This window comes from Papaver somniferum, unplaced genomic scaffold (assembly GCF_003573695.1).
Source record: "Papaver somniferum cultivar HN1 unplaced genomic scaffold, ASM357369v1 unplaced-scaffold_21, whole genome shotgun sequence".
NCBI classification, from domain to species: domain Eukaryota; kingdom Viridiplantae; phylum Streptophyta; class Magnoliopsida; order Ranunculales; family Papaveraceae; genus Papaver; species Papaver somniferum.
This window is the reverse complement of record NW_020631041.1, coordinates 85,410-106,148: the sequence shown is the minus strand read 5'-3', so window position 1 is coordinate 106,148 and position 20,739 is coordinate 85,410. Positions and strand designations below refer to the sequence as shown.

General features: G+C 35.2%; 1 protein-coding gene and 1 long non-coding RNA gene across 2 annotated transcripts; both read left to right on the top strand.

The window, feature by feature from the left end:
• The first annotated feature begins 2,900 nt into the window (after positions 1–2,900).
• LOC113339997 lies at positions 2,901–3,458 on the top strand. Its single transcript, XR_003355235.1, has 3 exons — positions 2,901–3,019; positions 3,108–3,200; positions 3,365–3,458. It is a non-coding gene; the product is annotated as an uncharacterized LOC113339997 (long non-coding RNA).
• An 11,188-nt stretch (positions 3,459–14,646) lies between these two features.
• LOC113340093 lies at positions 14,647–15,580 on the top strand. Its single transcript, XM_026585314.1, has 2 exons — positions 14,647–15,220; positions 15,345–15,580. The coding sequence occupies exons 1-2, from the start codon at positions 14,647–14,649 to the stop codon at positions 15,578–15,580; spliced, it is 810 nt and encodes a 269-aa protein (XP_026441099.1).
• The last annotated feature ends 5,159 nt before the right edge of the window (positions 15,581–20,739 follow it).

Genomic DNA, 20,739 nt, shown 5'->3' with positions numbered 1-20,739 from the left:
GTTTCTTCGTTATTACCAAGTTTCCGACTTAGATTAGTCAATTTCGATGATGTATCATTCTAAGTTTGAAGTCATAACCCTCTCAGAGCTTCTTGGTTCATAGATTGTATGCCATTATACCAAGTTTGAAGTTCGAATCGACATTGAGCTTCATACTTATCGATTTTGATGATGTATCAATGCTAAGTTTGAAGTCAGAACCCTCTCAAAGCTTTTTGGTTCATAGATTGTATGCCATTATACCAAGTTTGAAGCTCGAATCGACATTGAGCTTCATACTTATCGATTTTGATGATGTATCATGCTAAGTTTGAAGTCAGAACCCTCTCAGAGCTTATTGGTTCATAGTTTGTATGTTTTTATACCACATTTGAAGTTTGAATCGACACTAAGCTTCATATTCATCAATTTCGATGATGTATCATGCTAAGTTTGAAGTCAGAACCCTCTCAAAGCTTCTTGGTTCATAGATTGTATGTCATTATACCAAGTTTGAAGCTCGAATCGACATTGAGCTTCATACTTATCGATTTTGATGATGTATCATGCTAAGTTTGAAGTCAGAACCCTCTCAGAGCTTCTTGGTTCATAGTTTGTATGTTGTTATGCCACATTTGAAGTTCGAATTGACACTAAGCTTCATATTCATCAATTTCGATGATGTATCATGCTACTAATGTGAACTAAAGCTACTTCATGACCTGTATGACTAGTCGAAATTACTTCATGACCTATGTAACTAGTCGAAATTCAAACCGGAAGCACAAAGAGAAAGCACAAAAGCACAAAGAAACACACCAATTATCAAATTCAGTTCTTAGTTTTCAGCTTCATTCTTATATATTTTTTGGATTTTTTTATATCAGAAGGTCGATAGCAATGTCCTAAATTTATTAATATTTTTTTTCGATTTTTATGCATATCGAAAGTTGATAATTAAACCGAATACACGAGTTTAAACTAGCACAAAGAGAAACACACAAGTTTCTCAATCCGTATGAGCATCTTAAAATTAATCTAAACCGTCCCATAATTTATGCAATCCGTATGACCTCCTTATCTATGGTCCAGAGTATTTTTGAGTTATCTAAACTAAGGAAAGGAGAGAAAACCTCTACTCATTCTCCGCCTCTTACCTGCGTCTCTCTCTGCAAACCCTAATTTCTCCTCTTTCCCCACTCTAAACTTTCATCTTCTAAGGCTAAATCACTCTCATAAAATCCAATTTCATAACCTTAAATCTCCAGTTTCTTACTCAATTCATTCTAAATTTTTTACCCCCAAAACCGTTTTTTGAAACTCTAATCGACCCTGAATCTCAATTTAAAGATTTAAAATACAGCTTCTAGCCGGAAAAAATGAAGAAAAACCTAGTGGTGCGGTGAATATAGATATTAAATCTCTGTCATTAACGTCTCATTCTTCTTCGATTTCTTCACTTAAATGAAATCTAGGATGTGCTTGTTCGGTTTAGAGAGACCTCTGAGGCCAAGTCAAGAAAGAAACAACAGATGTACGAAGTTTGCTTTGCCGAGAAGACTAGGTCGAAGAAATGAAGCTTTTGTTGCTGAATTAATGGATAAGTGGGAGAATGAAGGTGAGGATTGAACTTACAGAGATGGGTTCATTGTATTTTAGGGGTTTGAGAAGATTGAACTGATGAGAAATCAAGATATGATGGTGGTGGTTATTATGATGAAGAAATTAGGATATTGGTGAAATTCAAATTGCAGATGAGGAATTGAAGCTCAAGCTTGGCAGAATCTCGAACCTGATTTTGAGTTGGTGTTGCTGGTTAGATGGAATGGTTGATGTTGGGACTTTGTTTGAATCCGAAGAAATGTTGGTGCTGATGAATATCGGGTAATCTTCAGTAACTTCACCTTTTCGCGGTTGATTTCTTGTACAAAAACCATGGATTTTACATGGTTTATGCGTTTGGATCGATTGTTGTTAATTGATAATTTTTTTTTTTGAATTTCAATTGTATGTTGTAGATCTTTGTGAAGGATGTCTTGGAGGGAATACACAGGGTTTTTATATGAATTTGATAGTGGTGATTTTGATTGCTACACAGGAAGTTTAAGATTGAAATGTCGAGTTGCAGTTGAGGTGGAGGTTGCAGAGGTGTAGCTGAAGTTGAAATTGCATTAGATGGTGATGTCCGAGGTTGAGTAACTAGTGATGCTATCAGGAAGAATCAGATGAGAATAAATTGTGTTGCTGCTGTTGAAGTTCATTGAAATGGGTTAGATGAATGTTAGGTTTTACGGGTTTGAAAACTCATGTTGCAGCACTGACACAGAGAAATAGAGATGATGAATTTTGTACGTCGCAAACTTAACTACTTACTCATATATGATGTATGACAATTGCTCTTCATTGACAATTTGTTGAACCTGTTTTGATAGTCTTTGTTCAATCTTTGATACAGCTGGTTCTATGATGGTCCATAAACAACAAAGAGGACCTAGAGTTCGACTGCCAAAGCCTCTGTTGCTTTCCACGCAAAGACCTGCCTGCAAGATGAGTTACAGAGATAACTCTCACTCTCAATTCAATGTTGAAAAACATCAACCTCAACCAGTAAGAATTCGGCACACCTGATAGTTCCTTCTCTTGCACCTAAATCGATCTTTACGATAATAATATATTGATAGTTCTTATATTACCAGAAGGTGAACCTGCCAGTACTAAGGATTGACTCATTGCGGCGTTACTTGAAGCACTTCAACATTGTGAGTATTACCTTTATCAGTCTTTCTGATTGTATAGGCTTAGATTCTGCTGATCCGAAAAGAACAATTTTCTTCAACGCTAATGAACAACCGATTGGTGATCCATCTGTGCAACTTATCTTAGAGAAGAAAGGTCAAGGAAAGCTGGTTTGGTACTCGACTCTTTGGATCGGCTACAAGGGGAAGAACAAAAGAAACGGCTGGAGAAGTTAATGCCCAGGACCATGACAGTTAGGGAGTGGGAAGAGTTTGTGAAACATGTAGACTCTATTGAATTCAGAGTAAGTAATTTCTATTATATAGAATGCCTATATATTTGTATTAAAAACTTTCAAGTCTGTCAAATGATTTTTTTACTTTTCTATTCAGGTCAGAAGAATAAAAATGCAAGAAAATCGTTCAAAACACACCACCCCACATACCATAAGTTGAGAAGGTTACGCCCGATTGGAGGTGAAATTGGTATGTTCTACAGTCTTGATATTCACCATGTGAAAGCTATTGCATCGTTAAAAATATAATTGTTTGAAGTTCTCTACAAAGTTTTATCTTAGAAATATTCTGAGATAATACCATGTTGTTATGCTATTCTTGATGACTCATGTATTGATACATTTATTTGGAAGCAAGTTGTTAAGCTGGTACAAGGAGGACGAGGTGGTTGCAGAGGCTGAAATTGCTGAAACAGATCCAAGTAAGCAGATACATGGAAAACCAATCGGTCTTGGAGCCTACATTGTATGTGTGAAGGTTTCTTATGTGGATGATGCTCTTGTCTACCAAGATACTTCAGAAGTCAGAACTGTTCATGATGTTGTTTCAAATTTTATCACATGGTCCAAAGATAGAATAATCTACCAATAGACTTCTTAATCTTTTGTGATATTTTTGGAGACTTAACTTTTGGCAACAAACATATCACTGCCACTTTTTTGTATATTTTGTGTATATCACATTGGTATGTGAATGCTTTAATTCTGGGTTTGGTTTAATTTGAATGAGTCTTTCAGTTTAATCCAATTGTTTATTTACATTTCAGTTTAATCTAGTTGTTTCTTTACATTTCAAAAATAGTAGTGACAAAAGTGAAATATATATTCTGAAATATGGGTTTGACCTTATTCACAAGTATTGTAAAATAGTTTATTTACAATCATAACTATGTGTTGTCCAAGATAGTCCTACTACACATAGTATAGTTGTATCAAGGTACTTCTACAATGCTAACAAGTGTACTAACTGTAATATTCACAATACTAATAAGTGTTGTGTAAAAATTTCTACGATATGCTACTTATGTTGTCCACGATTGTTCTACAATACAAGCAAGAGTTGTGTTAGGTCATAAAAAAAATCGAAAGAGAATCACAACATTGACAAACTATTTTCGAACCATGAATCACATCACCCTTTACAACACTTGTCAACCATTGTAGAAAAACTTGGACTTTCTACAATACCCCTGTTCCACAATGCATGAAATGGAGTTGTGGTATGGGTACTACAACGCTTATCTTGTGTCGTCAATGATGATTTTTCCCGTAGTGTCCACAACTACAGTAAAAACGAGCTCTATGCCTAGGAATCTCTAGAGAAGGGAGTCAGAGAAACTTATAAGCTTAAACTCAGCTTGGAAGAAATCATTTTATGCAGATCAACGAGTAGGCATTGGTCAGGAAGTATTCCACATTTAATTTGTTGGATTCGTATAGAGATCGGGCAGAGAGTCAAAACATGATGAAGAACAGAGACTAAATTGATAATAATCACAATAAAATTCATTTGTCAACATATATACATATATATACAATGAGAAATAACTGACGATAACTTCCTACAACCTAATTCTGGAAAACCGTCATCTAAGATATTGGAGTTACAACAAACTCATATTTCTACATCCTCCCTTAAATTGAACGTGTGCAAAACGTTCAAATTACATCACGAAATCCAACAACTTGATTTTCGACTAACTCCTCATCAGATATCCATATGCTTATGGACCATCTCTTGATGCTTCCATGTTCGTCAACAGTTTGGAATTGCGGTTCTCTAACGCTTGTCAACCGCCTACATCGCTTACATCGCTTGTAGATACGTCAATGCTCTCATGGAAGAACATCAAACATTTTCATACAGTTTTCAAATAATCCAAAAGTAAACAGACAGATACAAATACGCAAATACATTCGTACATAAAATAAACACGGTAACATCATCATCATCATCATCATCATCATCCATTAAACTAAAAACTTCATCATATCCACATCATGATTGATTTCTTAACAGACATTTGCTTGCAAACTTCAATCTTCACGACATAATTTTCTAAACACAATTTTCTTTCTCTTCACTCTGAATTATTTTGTTTTTCTTTTCTTAAATAATCACTCTCTACCCTTTTCTCTACCCTAGCTCTGATACCACTGTTGGATTGGCATAGAGATCGGGCAGAGAGTCAAAACATGATGAAGAACAGAGACTAAATTAATGATAATCACACTACAATTCATTTGTCAACATACATACATATATATACAATGAGAAATAACTGACGATAACTTCCTACATCCTAATCCTGGAAAACCATCTTCTAAGATATTGGAGTTACAACAAACTCATATTTCTACATCTTCCCTTAAATTGAACGTGTACAAAACGTTCAAATTACATCACGAAATCCAACTACTTGATTTTCGACTAACTCCTCATCAGATATCCATATGCTTATGGACCATCTCTTGATGCTTCCATGTTCGTCAACTGTTTGGAATTGCGGTTCTCTAACGCTAGTCGACCGCCTACATCGCTTACATCGCTTGTAGATACGCCAATGCTCTCATGGCAGAACATCAAACATTTTCATACAGTTTTCAAATAATCCAAAAGTAAACAGACAGATACAAATACGCAAATACATTCGTACATAAAATAAACACGGTAACATCATCATCATCATCATCATCCATTAAACTAAAAACTTCATCATATCCACATCATGATTGATTTCTTAACAGACATTTGCTTGCAAACTTCAATCTTCACGACATAATTTTCTAAACACAATTTTCCTTCTCTTCACTCTGAATTATTTTGTTTTTCTTTTCTTAAATAATCACTCTCTACCCTTTTCTCTACCCTAGCTCTGATACCACTGTTGGATTGGCATAGAGATCGGGCAGAGAGTCAAAACATGATGAAGAACAGAGACTAAATTAATGATAATCACAATACAATTCATTTGTCAACATAAATAAATATATATACAATGAGAAATAACCGACGATAACTTCCTACATCCTAATCCTAGAAAACCATCTTCTAAGATATTGGAGTTACAACAAACTCATATTTCTACATAATTAACATGTCTCGAACGGGATTCATCAGTTGGATGCTTGAAGATTATTGTATTCCATATTTCCAAAATGTCTAATGCAGGAACATAGTAATACAACTTACAAGTGACCATCCGGCAACCCCAACCTGGCCGATCCTCATAAAGTACCCAACGTTATACTTGATATGTATACAAAAGAAGCCTCAATCAATTGCGTACCAACTTCTCTAGTTCATCCACCTTTTCGTCCATAATATATCTTACATTCCCTAGCTGGTTCAACACATGTCAAAAACAAGAAAAATTAAGATGATGCTGTGAAGAACTATAACAAATAGGAAAGGAATAAGCATGCATGCAGAAGTCCATCAACACAATCAGTAATCATTTTATGATTGCTATTGTAACGTCAAACAACTTTTGCTGTTTTCATTAGTCCGGCATTATGGCTCCCAATCACACTGTGGTCGTTTAGATACAAGTGGTAAATCATTCCAACATGTGGTAGGGTAGAGAAGAACGCGCAAGATATCAAGCAAGCCATTTAATTGCATTCAACTCTTGCTTGTGGAAAACATTGTAGTACATCCTACCAAATCTTTTATATTTTTGTCCTGCTTTATGTTTACGAGCTTAATTTCCAGCACATGAGGCTTTAACTGACTAACATCTTGCCAGCATATCTTAACTGAAAAAACGAAAAAGACGCGACCTCATTGAGGTTAACATCTTACCTTACACGTCTTTATCATCATTTGATGATCGACATGTTAGCTAGATTTTCATCTTATCACGGTGAAAATAATAATGTTTAAAAAGATTAGGTAGAAAAAGATTGTGAATTCATTACAAAATCAAACATTATATGCAAAATCGACCGGGCACATAATGATCAATACGGTTTTATAAACGAAAGTGACAGATATGGAAGCAGAACACTAAAATGAACCAGTATTCCAACACTAATAAGTACCGAAAACAAAGAAATTAAATTGCTGTAAGATCCGAAATCTAGAAATCAATAACCACAACTAATGTGAGCTAGCTTCAGACTTCAGTTGCTTCCTACCGTTGTATCATTTGGGATTCTGGACACTAACTCCATAGTGTGGGTGGTTTCTTTTTTTTTGAACATCATTGAGTTGATGCCGCAGTGTTGTTGCCATGCCAATAGTGAATATATCTAAATAGTCTTGCCTGCTGCGTTGCATAAACTAGACTCCCTTGGTTTAACACAATGTCATACGAGCAAACATACGAATCTTGATCTTCATAGTCCGTATAGGTAAACATGATTTTGCATTTTGTATCCATGACAAATAAAATAGGGCTGCTCCAATAATGTTTCTTCATTACTACAGGTGACGATCGTGACTTAGCAGTAATACTCGTACTTCCTCTTAGCTGTTGTAAACTGATCTCTGTCATTAAGTTAATACTGAACATCATAACCCAATCATCATCCTCATTACCACAACAACCTTTCTTCTTCTTTTTCAAATACCATAACTGCATTGTATTACAATCTGTAGCCGACTCAAAAAACCATAATAATCCCTCCATCTCGAGCAAACCATGACCAATGTTCGGAAGGCTTTAAGGGGAGCATAATGGTAGATACTTTTTCCTTACTAGCATCAAGTCTAATTAATTCTCCTTTTATCTTCTTTTTATTCATTAGAATTAGCATGAGCCTTCTTTAGGCATATCCAATGTAAACAATAGTTTACGGAAACAGGTCTACAAAGACGATTGATTTCAAGATCTTCTTTATGCATATCCAATGTAAACAATAGTTTATGAAGAGCAGTTTAAACTTCAAGATGAGAGAGAGTGTCAGAGAGGGTGAGGAAAATTTTGAAAATATCACACAAATTGAATCAAAATCTTTTGAATTTTCTTCTCAATCTTTAGGTAATCAAAATGGTTTTAAGATCATTGAAAGAGGAGCAGGTGGTTTAAACTTCAAAGTCATCTTCTCTATCCAGATCGGAAAATGGATAAGTAAAGTAATGGGAGAAATTTTACAATCAAAATCAAACCGGAAAAAATGGTCAAATCGCGAAGGAAATTTTGCTTTTCTCATTGAGAAATTACACAACTCAAGAGGAGATTTTATCAGGGCTAGTAACAAGGCATTATACGTTCCAACAGGCAGAGATAGTTATGGTTGGAAGAGATTTAATGAACATCTCAACAAACTTATTGGGCACAGAACATTTATTCCTCAAAGAGTACCATTAATTTCTGATTCCCCAGGGGATAAGAGTTCTCAACAAACTACAAGACCTCTTCGTACGTTTTGTTGCATAGCTTATGGCAGAACCTCATGGAATCAGGTTGCTAAAGAAATAACTACAAAGCTTCAATGGAACAGGTACTTAGAACTCAAACTCATCAATGATTCTTTGGCGTCCTTTCAACCTAATAATGATGAAGAATGGAGGAGTTGTTGGAAGCCAATAAAATGGAAGTATAGAGATACAATCATCGAAATCAAGAGATGGATTGATGAGGACGACACAATTAATTCCACATCTTTCAATTTAGCTCAGCACTGGATTCGTATCAAAGGACTACCGGTACAATTGTGGTCCAAGAAGAATTTTGAGATTATTGGAGATAGATTGGGAGGACTTGCTGAGGTAGATCAAACAACTGCAGAACGCAATCCAACAACCTGCAGAATCAGAATCTGTTGAAAATGGTGTACAACATGCCTATTTATAGGTGGAAGCAAGGACTTTGTAAATTTGAACTTTATCTTCTATTGAATTGAATCTTGCTTGCTTGCTTACAAATGGTTACAACATGCCTATTTATAGGCTTCATATTACTTCACTCTAGTTGTATCTAGAGTTTTCTAAATGTAAACTAATTTGACCTACTTGACTTTCTCTAGAATACCCTAGTAGACATTTAGACTAGGACATCTTTTTGACTAACATTTCTAACTTAGCCAAGTCTCTAAGGACTTTGGCTCCTCTAGTACATTCTAGAATACTTGTTTTCTACATTTCTCTATATTTTTCTAGATCATTCTAGACAATTACAAATTAGATGTTCCAACACCCCCTCTTAATTTGTAATTGGCTTAGCGTCCAATTTGTTCTTCACCCAATCTCTTGATAGCTCTTGGCTTCTCTTGCTCGTAGTGTATTCATTTCGGACTTGTCGTCACATTGAAACCAGCTCGCCTTCGTAGTGTCTCCATATCCTGTTTTAGATCTTCTTTGTTGACCTGGCATTTTCGCAGCATGTTCCTTGTAGATTCAGAGCCTCTGTCTTGTGCCAATTATCTCCTTCTCCTTCACGGTTTAGACCGAACTTGACAGTCTTAAATTCAGAGGCTTTGCCTTCTGTTGATATTCCTCACCTTTCACGAAACTTGACCATCGCAAGTTCAGAGGTTCCGCCCACTCAACTTTATGAGTAGAATATTTTTACAGGATGACTCTCATTTTTGCCATCTCTGTTATTTGAGGAGGCATTTCTTTGATGCTCTTCCCTCAAATTTTCTTTAGAAATGCACTCTTTTGTGCATCTCCGTGGGAGGATGGAAACTTCTCTTCTTATTTCTCTTTAATGGAAGGAGGTGAAACTTATACATTTCTTACTTGTATTTTTATGTTTTATGTTGTATGGAGACTTATCATATCATTTCGATGCAACTTCACGATCTGCTACATATTTTTTTAATCCTTTTCTTATTTTTCTAAAGTTGAATTCAAGAGCGTGATGCAAACATAAAATATTTTCACACACTAGAAAATGGGAGGCGAAGAAGAAACACAATCCAGAAACTAGTGATTCATGGGGAAGATAATTTCTGTCAGGAGGAAATCAAAAAAGAAATTGCAAGCTACTTTACAAATCTATTTCAAGAACAACATCAAATAAGACCACAAATAAATGAAGAATACTTCACCAAAATTACAGATGAGGAAAGCATGGAACTGGAAAAAGACATCTCAAAGGAAGAAGTATGAATGGTTATAAAACATTTTAAGAATAATAAGTCACCGGACCGGATGGTTATAGTTTGGAATTTTATAAAGTGGCTTGGGAAGTGATACAAGAAGTTTTTATGGTAGCTATAAAAGAATTTGAAGTACAACAAAGGCTTGACTGGAGAAAAAATGTTTCATTGATAAGTTTAATTCCTAAAAAAGAACAATGTGGATCTCCACAAGATTTTAGGCCTATAATAAGCCTAGTAAGCAGCATATACAAGGTAATTTCCAAAGTGTTGTCACAGAGATTCAAGAAAGTTCTTCCTAAACTGATATCAGAAAATCAAGGGGCATTCATTGAAGATAAATAAATATTAGATGAGATTCTTATTGCAGGAGAACTAATTGACTCTAGATTCAAATCCAAAAAAGATAGAGTACTATGCAAATTGGATTTACAAAAAGCTTTTGATAATGTATGTTCATTACGGGGAAAATATACATCTACAAATGGAGATTTACAACTCTTCGCTAAACATCGTAGAAAGTCATGGAGATTCGAACATGAACCTACTGTATTGAAGTAAAACTCATCAACCATCCTTACAGTTCACAAGTTTTGTTTTGTTTTGTTTTTTTTTTAAATGTAAAAATATATAATGTTGGAAAAAATGAGGTTAGTGAACCTACTGCATGGAAGTCTAACTCATCAACCATCCTTACAGTTCACAAGTTTTTTTTTTTTTTTAAATGTAAAAATATATAATGTTGGAAAAAATGAGGTTAGAGGGGAGATTCGAACGTGAACCTACTGCATGGAAGTCTAGCTCATCAACCATTCTTACAGTTCACAAGTTTATTTTTTTAAAAAAAAAAAAGCGTATAACAACACTTATAAGTGTTGTTGAACTAAAAATATATAATATTGGAAAAAATGAGGTTAAAGGGGAGATTAGAACATGAACCTACTGCATGGAAGTCTAGCTCATCAACCATCCTTACAGTTCACAAGTTTTGGTTTTTGTGTTTTTTTTAATACAAACGTATAACAACACTTATAAGAGTTGTTGAAGTAAAAATATAGAATGTTGGAAAATGAAGTTGGGGGGATTTGATCCTCGGCCTCCTGCATGGAAGTCTACACCACTAACCATACCTAGACTATCACTTAGAGTAGTCAACTCATGGCCAGGTTTCGATCTCGGAGCCTGATATGCATATAATATGCAGAAATAGGGTTTGTTTAAGGTTTCGAAGAATATTCCGAAGGAATCTTACCTGTAAATGAATGGATTCGTCGTTCTTACCAAGTTTCTGGCTTATAGTGGTCCACTCACGGCAAGGTTTCGATCTCAGAGCATGTTATGCATACAATATGCAGAAATTGTGTTTGTTTAAGGTTTCGTAGAATATTCCGAATAATCTCACCTGTAAATAGATGGATTTGTTATTCTTACCAATTTTCTGACTTAGAGTAGTCAAATCGCGGCAAGGTTTCGATCTCGGAGCCTGGTATGTATACAATATGCAGAAATAGGGTTTGGTTAAGGTTTCGTGGAATATTCCGAAGGAATATTACCTATAAGTGGATGGATTCATCGTTCTTATCAAGTTTCTGACTTAGAGTAGTCAACTCACGGCCAGGTTTCGATCTCGGGGCCTGGTTTGCATACAATATGCAGAAATAGGGTTTGTTTAAGTTTTTGTAGAATATTCCGAAAGAATATTACCTGTAAATGGATGGATTCTTCGTTGTTACCAAGTTTCTGACTTAGAGTAGTCAACTCGCGGCCAGGTTTCAATCTCTGAGCCTGGTTTGCATACAATTTGCAGAAATAGGGTTTGTTTAAGGTTTCGTAGAATATCCTGTTATAAACCATCTTTTACCATAGTAGTTTTGGGTTCTAAGGCATCATCCTTATCCCTAAGAAAGTATACAAGATAGTACCTCGTACAATCATCCACGAAAGTTATAAACCATCTTTTACCATAGTGGTTTTGGGTTGAAATCATGTCAACTAGGCCTAAATGAATTAATTCTAAGGGCTTAGAATTACTATGAACATTTGTACTAAAATTTTTTATAGCATATTCATTTCACTTTTGTGTTCAAGATCCAAACTAAATTTGGGTACGTAGCCTATGCTAGGAAGTTTATGCATTGACTTATAATTTTACGGTTCCAAGTCTACCATGCAAAACATTCAAAGACACACAAAAGAAAGCACAAGAACAAACTATGTTCACTTCATCAGATTTTCCTTTAAACTTATATAGACCCTAAGTCCTATAACTGTTTCCTAAAAAATCAATGCCCTTAGTTATAACAAGTTATCCACATTTAATTAAGATCTTCAATCTTTTACCATCTTCAAGAGAACAAGATACAAGATTCTTTCATATGCTCGGAACATGAAAACTTCATTCAGTGTGAGAATATTACAGATATGAGCTTATGCTCGACCTTTCCCTTTTATGAAACCTCTATCGCAGATGAGTTACTCATATAGAGTTTCTCAACATCCCTTATCCTCTGATAAGAGGTGAACAGGTCTCTGTTTCAACAAACATACTTAGTGGCTCCAGAGTCCACCCACCAGTCTCTCACATTAGTTATTAAAATAACTTCCGACATGATGTCAATGAACTTGTTCTAATTTGTTTCAACTAAATTAGCATTAACTTTCTACTTATTAAGGTTTTATATTGTCTACACTTTACTGCCGTATGGCCAGGAAGTTTACAAACATAAAAATCACCCTTAATTAAAGTAATGCCGGATTCAGTTTTACAAAACATACCTTTCTTATGAAGACTATGCTTAGAGTTGTGTTTGATGTTCTCGCCTTTGTCATATTTGGAAGACTTGTGTTCATCCACATGCGCCTGGTAGCCATGTTCCTTTTCAATTTAATGTCACAAACTTCGTTTATACTCTGACCACGGACACGGTAATTTCCCAATCACTTAATACACCACATCTCACAAACATTGGTTCAGATAAAATATGAGTTTTGAAGATAATATCTAGATTTATAAACTTCGTTTGAACCACCATATCAAAAAACTCATGGTTACCCCATAAAAACTACTTTAGTTAACAACAAAATTCTGCCCGTCAAAATTTTTCAGGAACGTTTCTCTGTTTTGTAAAATATCAAAAAAATACTTTTACAACTCCAAAAATTCTCACGGAGTTGTGGATCACGCTTCAAAGATCCAAGCTCACCCGTAGGTATGCGGGGTGTTACTATTAGGTTTAGTTTTACTGCTACTGTTTTATGGGTTGGTCACTAATATTGGATTCTTGTTATGGATTCTGGTTACTCGAGATTTTGGTTACGCAAAATTCTGGTCACTTATGGAAATCATTGTAAGTCACGTCATGTATGTTATTGTTTTGTGTCCTTGTTATAACTTTCAGGGTTAGCCCCTGGTTTATTTATTAAAAAAGAAAAAATTGATCTTTATACATGTAATTCTAGTAACCGGTATTAAAAGTTTAAAACCCAGAAATTACACAATATGAACTAATCTATATCATTATAACCCAAATTTTTATGGTGACTTATGATATGCTATCGTTATTCGTGACCTCAAAATTGGGCTAAATCTGCCATGTGATTAAATATTTAGCCAGTGATAACACACAGCGTCCTTAAAATGGGACAGGTAGCGTCCCTGGCAATCACCGCTTAACCAGCTTGGCATGTATTGCCCAAAGCTCCACCATCCCAACAAATCTTCAGCTCACCAATTTCCGGATCTTCCGAAGTACACTCCACATGAGTAGAGTTTGTTGTATGTCTTCTTATGTCCAACTCTAAAATAGTTTAGCATGCGCAAATCTTCTATTGAATTATGCATGTAACCCTTCATACAACTAGAGCTATCTCTAATTACCCGAAAGACGGCGTAGGGTTAAAATTGATAACAAAGCGTCAAGGAGGCACATGAGTACCAAAGAGTGGAGTTAACCTTATTCAAACAACGCTACTGTCAGATTTTGCCATTACAATAAGCTTACATTTGAGAAGGATTATACTTTTAAAACTGATGGAGATGTGGCTTAGGAAGCTAGAACTTAGTTACTTTCTTGGACAAAAGCTGCGAGTCATTCTTTACATATCAATTTCTTCATTCTGTTTTAGAGGGAAACAACTTTTTTTGTTTTGGTAGTCTTTTCTTTCATCTTTTTTTCGCTTCTTCTGGTAAATATTGTCGTTTCTGTATATTCATTCTTTTTTAAACCCAACTTTAATTAAAAATACAACTTTAATAAATGTAATCCACAACACAGTGGACTTGATAATGGAAGCTACTACAAATATTGGTGCAAATTTTGGAAGAAATGCAGATAAAGCAAGAGCATTATGTACTGAAATTGTTGCAAGGAACATGTCATCATTGGAAGGAAGAAATCAAACAATTTCAATCTCCACAGAGAAGACCATTGAAATTCCAGATACAATTGAAAATTCTACAGAAGAGAAGAGTGGTGAAACCGAAATTTATGAAGATATAGTGGATCTGGCTTCAGATGGGTTAAATGGTTTTAATGGATATTAAGGTTCTAGTTTGGAATATGCGAGGGATAACTGCAAAAGATAAAATGGATGCTCTGAAAGATTTAACAAGGAAAACTAAACCAAATGTGTGTCTGATACAAGAAACTCACATGATGAAAATGAATAATTGGTGGGTTAAGAATATATGGGGAAATGACCAATTTAAATGGAAGGACATACCATCTCAAGGTCTCTCAGGGGGTCTTCTTACTAAATGGGATGACACACTCTTTGAATGCATAGATGAAGCAGTAGGGCCTAACACATTATCTCAAAAGCTAAAAAGCAAAACTGAAGATTATGAATGGTGCATTACAAACGTTTATTCTCCTTGCACTTACTGGGAAAGCTGGGAGTTCTGGGTAGAATTAGAAGACTTAACTGGATGGGCCACTGAACATTGGGTGATTGCAGGTGATTTTAATGCAATAAGAAGGAGAAGAGCAAGAAACAAGCCAGGAGAGTCAAGAAGAAACAACAGATTATTCAATGAATTCATGGAGGTACATACTCTAATAGATTTACCATTAAATGGAAGGTTATACACATGGTCTAATATGCAACCTGATCCATTACTATGTAGATTAGATAGAATTCTGGTTTTCCCTCATTTTGAAAGTAAATTCCCAAACAACGCTATCTAGAACATTGTCAGATCATTCAGCATTATTGTTAACTACCTGCAATATCAACAAAAACAAACCTCCATTTAGAGTGGAAAGATTTTGGTTTACACATCCAGATTTCTTATCTAATCTGCACATATGGTGGAATGCTTTGAGTTACGCTGGAACTGCAAGCTACATAATGTCTAAGAAATTGCAAAACTTAAAGTTTTTTCTCAAAAGATGGAGCAGGGAGACTTATGGACAAGTAGCGGCAAAGAAAGAAGAACTGACAAGACAAATTGATGCACATAATAAAAGGGAGGAAACTGGAGCTTTAACTGAACAACAATTCAGTGAAAGAGCGGAATAGAGGGCAACTTTGAAGCAAATCAATTTGGATAACGCAAGGAAATGGCTAGCCAGAGCCAAGAATCAGCATTTTCAAGAGCGTGATGCAAACATAAAATATTTTCACACACTAGAAAATGGGAGGCGAAGAAGAAACACAATCCAGAAACTAGTGATTCATGGGGAAGATAATTTCTGTCAGGAGGAAATCTAAAAGAAATTGCAAGCTACTTTACAAATCTATTTCAAGAACAACATCAAATAAGACCACAAATGAATGAAGAATACTTCACCAAAATTACAGATGAGGAAAGCATGGAACTGGAAAAAGACATCTCAAAGGAAGAAGTATGGATGGTTATAAAACATTTTAAGAATAATAAGTCACCGGACCGGATGGTTATAGTATGGAATTTTATAAAGTGTCTTGGGAAGTGATACAAGAAGTTTTTATGGCAGTTATAAAAGAATTTGAAGTACAGCAAAGGCTTGACTGGAGAACAAATGTTTCATTGATAAGTTTAATTCCTAAAAAAGAACAATGTGGATCTCCACAAGATTTTAGGCCTATAAGCCTAGTAAGCAGCATATACAAGGTAATTTCCAAAGTGTTGTCACAGAGATTCAAGAAAGTTCTTCCTAAACTGATATCAGAAAATCAAGGGGCATTCATTGAAAATAAATAAATATTAGATGAGATTCTTATTGCAGGAGAACTAATTGACTCTAGATTCAAATCCAAAAAAGATAGAGTACTATGCAAATTGGATTTACAAAAAGCTTTTGATAATGTATGTTCACTACGGGGAAAATATACATCTACAAATGGAGATTTACAACTCTTCGCTAAACATCGTAGAAAGTCAGGGAGATTCGAACATGAACCTACTGTATTGAAGTAAAACTCATCAACCATCCTTACAGTTCACAAGTTTTGTTTTTTTTTTTTTAAATGTAAAAATATATAATGTTGAAAAAAATGAGGTTAGTAAACCTACTGCATGGAAGTCTAACTCATCAACCATCCTTACAGTTCACAAGTTTTTTTTTTTTTTTTTAAATGTAAAAATATATAATGTTGGAGAAAATGAGGATAGAGGGGAGATTCGAACATGAACCTACTGCATGGAAGTCTAGCTCATCAACCATTCTTACAGTTCACAAGTTTCTTTTTTAAAAAAAAAAAAAAGCGTATAACAACACTTATAAGTGTTGTTGAACTAAAAATATATAATGTTGGAAAAAATGAGGTTAAAGGGGAGATTAGAACATGAACCTACTGCATGGAAGTCTAGCTCATAAACCATCCTTACAGTTAACAAGTTTTGGTTTTTGTGTTTTTTGTAATAAAAACGTATAACAACACTTATAAGAGTTGTTGAAGTAAAAATATAGAATGTTGGAAAATGAGGTTGGGGGGATTTGATCCTCGGCCTCCTGCATGGAAGTCTACACCACTAACCATACCTAGACTATCACTTAGAGTAGTCAACTCGTGGCCAGGTTTCGATCTCGGAGCCTGATATGCATACAATATGCAGAAATAGGGTTTGTTTAAGGTTTCGAAGAATATTCCGAAGGAATCTTACCTGTAAATGAATGGATTCGTCGTTCTTACCAAGTTTCTGACTTATAGTGGTCCACTCTCGGCCAGGTTCCGATCTCGGAGCATGGTATGCATACAATATGCAGAAATAGGATTTGTTTAAGGTTTTGTAGAATATTCCGACAGAATCTTACTTGTAAAAGGATGGATTCATCGTTCTTACCAATTTTCCAGCTTATAGTGGTCCACTCACGAACAAGTTTCGATCTTAGGGCATGTTATGCATACATTATGCAGAAATAGGGTTTGTTTAAGGTCTCGTAGAGTATTCCGAAGGAATCTTACCTGTAATGGATGGATTCGTCGTTCTTACCAAGGTTTTGACTTAGAGTAGTCAACTTGCGGCTAGGTTTCGATCTCGGAAGCTGGTATGCATATAATATGCAGAAATAGGGTTTGTTTAAGGTTTCGTAGAAGATTCCGAAGGAATATTACCTGTAAATGGATGGATTTGTCGTTCTTACCAAGTTTCTGACTTATAATAGTCCACTCCTGGTCCGGTTTCGATGTCGGAGCCTGGTATGCATACAATATGCAGAAATTGGGTTTGTTTAAGGTTTCGTAGAATATTCCGAGGAATATTACCTGTAAATGGATGGATTCGTCGTTCTTACCAAGTTTTTGACTTAGAGTAGTCCAATCGCGGCCAGGTTTCGATCTCGGAGCCTTGTATGCATACAATATGCAGAAATAGGGTTTGTTTAAGGTTTCGTAGAATATTTCGAAGGAATCTTACCTGTAAATGGATGGATTTGTTGTTCTTACCAAGTTTCTGACTTAGAGAAGTCAACTCGCGGCCAGGTTTCAATCTCGGAGCTTGGTTTGCATACAATATATGCAGAAATAGGGTTTGTTTAAGGTTTCGTAGAATATTCCGACTGAATCTTACTTGTAAATGGATGGATTCATCGTTCTTACCAATTTTCCAGCTTATAGTGGTCCACTCACGGCCAGGTTTCGATCTCATAGCATGTTATGCATACAATATGCAGAAATTGTGTTTGTTTGAGGTTTCGTAGAATATTCCGAATGAATCTCACCTGTAAATGGATGGATTTGTCATTCTTACCAAGTTTCTTACTTAAAGTAGTCAAATCGCGGCAAGGTTTCAATCTCGGAGCCTGGTATGTATACAATATGCAGAAATAGGGTTTGTTTAAGTTTTCGTAGAATATTCCGAAGGAATATTACCTATAAGTGGATGAATTCATCGTTCTTATCAAGTTTCTGACTTAGAGTAGTCAACTCGCTGCCAGGTTTCGATCTCGGGGCCTGGTTTGCATACAATATGCAGAAATAGGGTTTGTTTAAGTTTTTGTAGAATATTCCGAAAGAATCTTACCTGTAAATGGATGGATTCTTCGTTCTTACCAAGTTTCTGACTTAGAGTAGTCAACTCGCGGCCAGGTTTCAATCTCTGAGCCTGGTTTGCATACAATTTGCAGAAATAGGGTTTGTTTAAGGTTTCGTAGAATATCCCGTTATAAACCATCTTTTACCATAGTGGTTTTGGGTTCTAAGACATCATCCTTATCCCTAAGAAAGTATACAAGATAGTACCTCGTACAATCATCCACGAAAGTTATAAACCATCTTTTACCATAGTGGTTTTGGGTTGAACTCATGTCAACTAGGCCTAAATGAATTAATTCTAAGAGATTAGAATTACTATGAACATTTGTGCTAAAAGATTTTATAGCATATTCATTTCACTTTTCTGTTCAAGATCCAAACTAAATTTGAGTACGTAGCCTATGCTAGGAAGTTTATGCATTGACTTATAATTTTACGGTTCCAAGTCTACCATGTAAAACATTCAAAGACACACAAAATAAAGCACAAGAACAAACTATGTTCACTTCATCAGATTTTCCTTTAAACTTATATAGACTCTAGGTCCTATAACTGTTTCCTAAAAAATCAATGCCCTTAGTTATAACAAGTTTTCCACATTTAATTAAGATCTTCAATCTTTTACCATCTTCAAGAGAACAAGATACAAGATTCTTTCATATGCTCGGAACATGAAAACTTCATTCAGTGTGAGAATATTACAGATATGAGCTTATGCTCGACCTTTCCCTTTTATGAAACCTCTGTCGCAGATGAGTTACTCATATAGAGTTTCGCGACATCCCTTATCCTCTGATAAGAGGTGAACAGGTCTCTGTTTCAACAAACATACTTAGTGGCTCCAGAGTCCACCCACCAGTCTCTCACATTAGTTATTAAAATAACTTCCGACATGATGTCAATGAACTTGTTCTAATTTGTTTCAACTAAATTAGCATTAACTTTCTACTTATTAAGGTTTTATGTTGTCTACACTTTACTGCCGTATTGCCAGGAAGTTTACAAACATAACAATCACCCTTAATTAAAGTAATGCCGGATTCAGTTTTACAAAACATACCTTTCTTATGAAGACTATGCTTAGAGTTGTATTTGATGTTCTCGCCTTTGTTATCTTTGGAAGACTTGTGTTCATCCACATGCGCCTGGTAGCCATGTTCCTTTTCAATTTAATGTCACAAACTTCGTTTATACTCTGACCACGAACACGGTAATTTCCCAATCACTTAATACACCACATCTCACAAACCTTGGTTCAGATAAAATATGAGTTTTGAAGATAATATCTAGATTTATAAACTTCGTTTGAACCACCATATCAAAAAACTCATGGTTACCCCATAAAAACTACTTTAGTTAACAACAAAATTCTGCCCGTCAAAATTTTTCAGGAATGTTTCTCTGTTTTGTAAAATATCAAAAAGATATTTTTACAACTCCAAAAATTCTGAAATTTTACGTGGGTAACTATCAGGATGCCTACTACGTTGTGTCAAAAGGGTTCATCGTAATTCCTTATAGGTTAAGAGATAAACTCGAAGCTCTACATCTGACCAAAAATTCGTTTTTGTTTTTCACTCCACAATTAACATCCATGATTCACAAACCAATCAACCATTTTCGATTATGACAAATTATAATGTCTTAAGATTGTTGGGTGCATAATCAAAAATAAGGAAAAATCAAATAAACAAAAGTTATTGATACGTAGCTCCTTTATAATGGAAGTGATCGATTTGATGAAACGGACGAGCTCCCGATATCTCCGCAACAGCAACAAGGCAAAACTTTGGAAAAACAGAGTGAGTCACGTGTTCAACACGTTGCCCTTAAGACATTAGCGCCCGGCTACACTCAAGAGTGATGCTATAGCCCTCACAGGACGGATATCTCCAGGATAAAACACCCTACTACACCTACTACTAGCATATGTAGTAGATGCTCAACTTGAGCTTGGCAACTCCGAAAAAACCATAAAGGAAAATCTCGAACACTTGAGAAAACAAAATAAAATGTTTTTTCCATTAGGGGTCCCTCTAAATATAGAGCAACCTCTTTCCCATAAATTTTACAAAAGTAGTGAATTTGTTTATATAATTGAAAAATACAACTTAAGAAGAAAAACTCCTCGATGTGGAATAAAAGGTTTATATAATTTCTTAAAACTACTAATAATTGGAAACTCCACAATGCGGGACTAATAAGTTTCATTCACAAAAACA

Bases quoted from the DNA above. Each gene is read 5' to 3' on its own strand.
- LOC113340093 (XM_026585314.1), top strand. From the start codon at position 14,647: ATGGATGCTCTGAAAGATTTAACAAGGAAAACTAAACCAAATGTGTGT. The intron at 15,221-15,344 runs GTAAATTCCCAA...TTACACATCCAG, and splicing joins GGTTTTCCCTCATTTTGAAA to ATTTCTTATCTAATCTGCAC.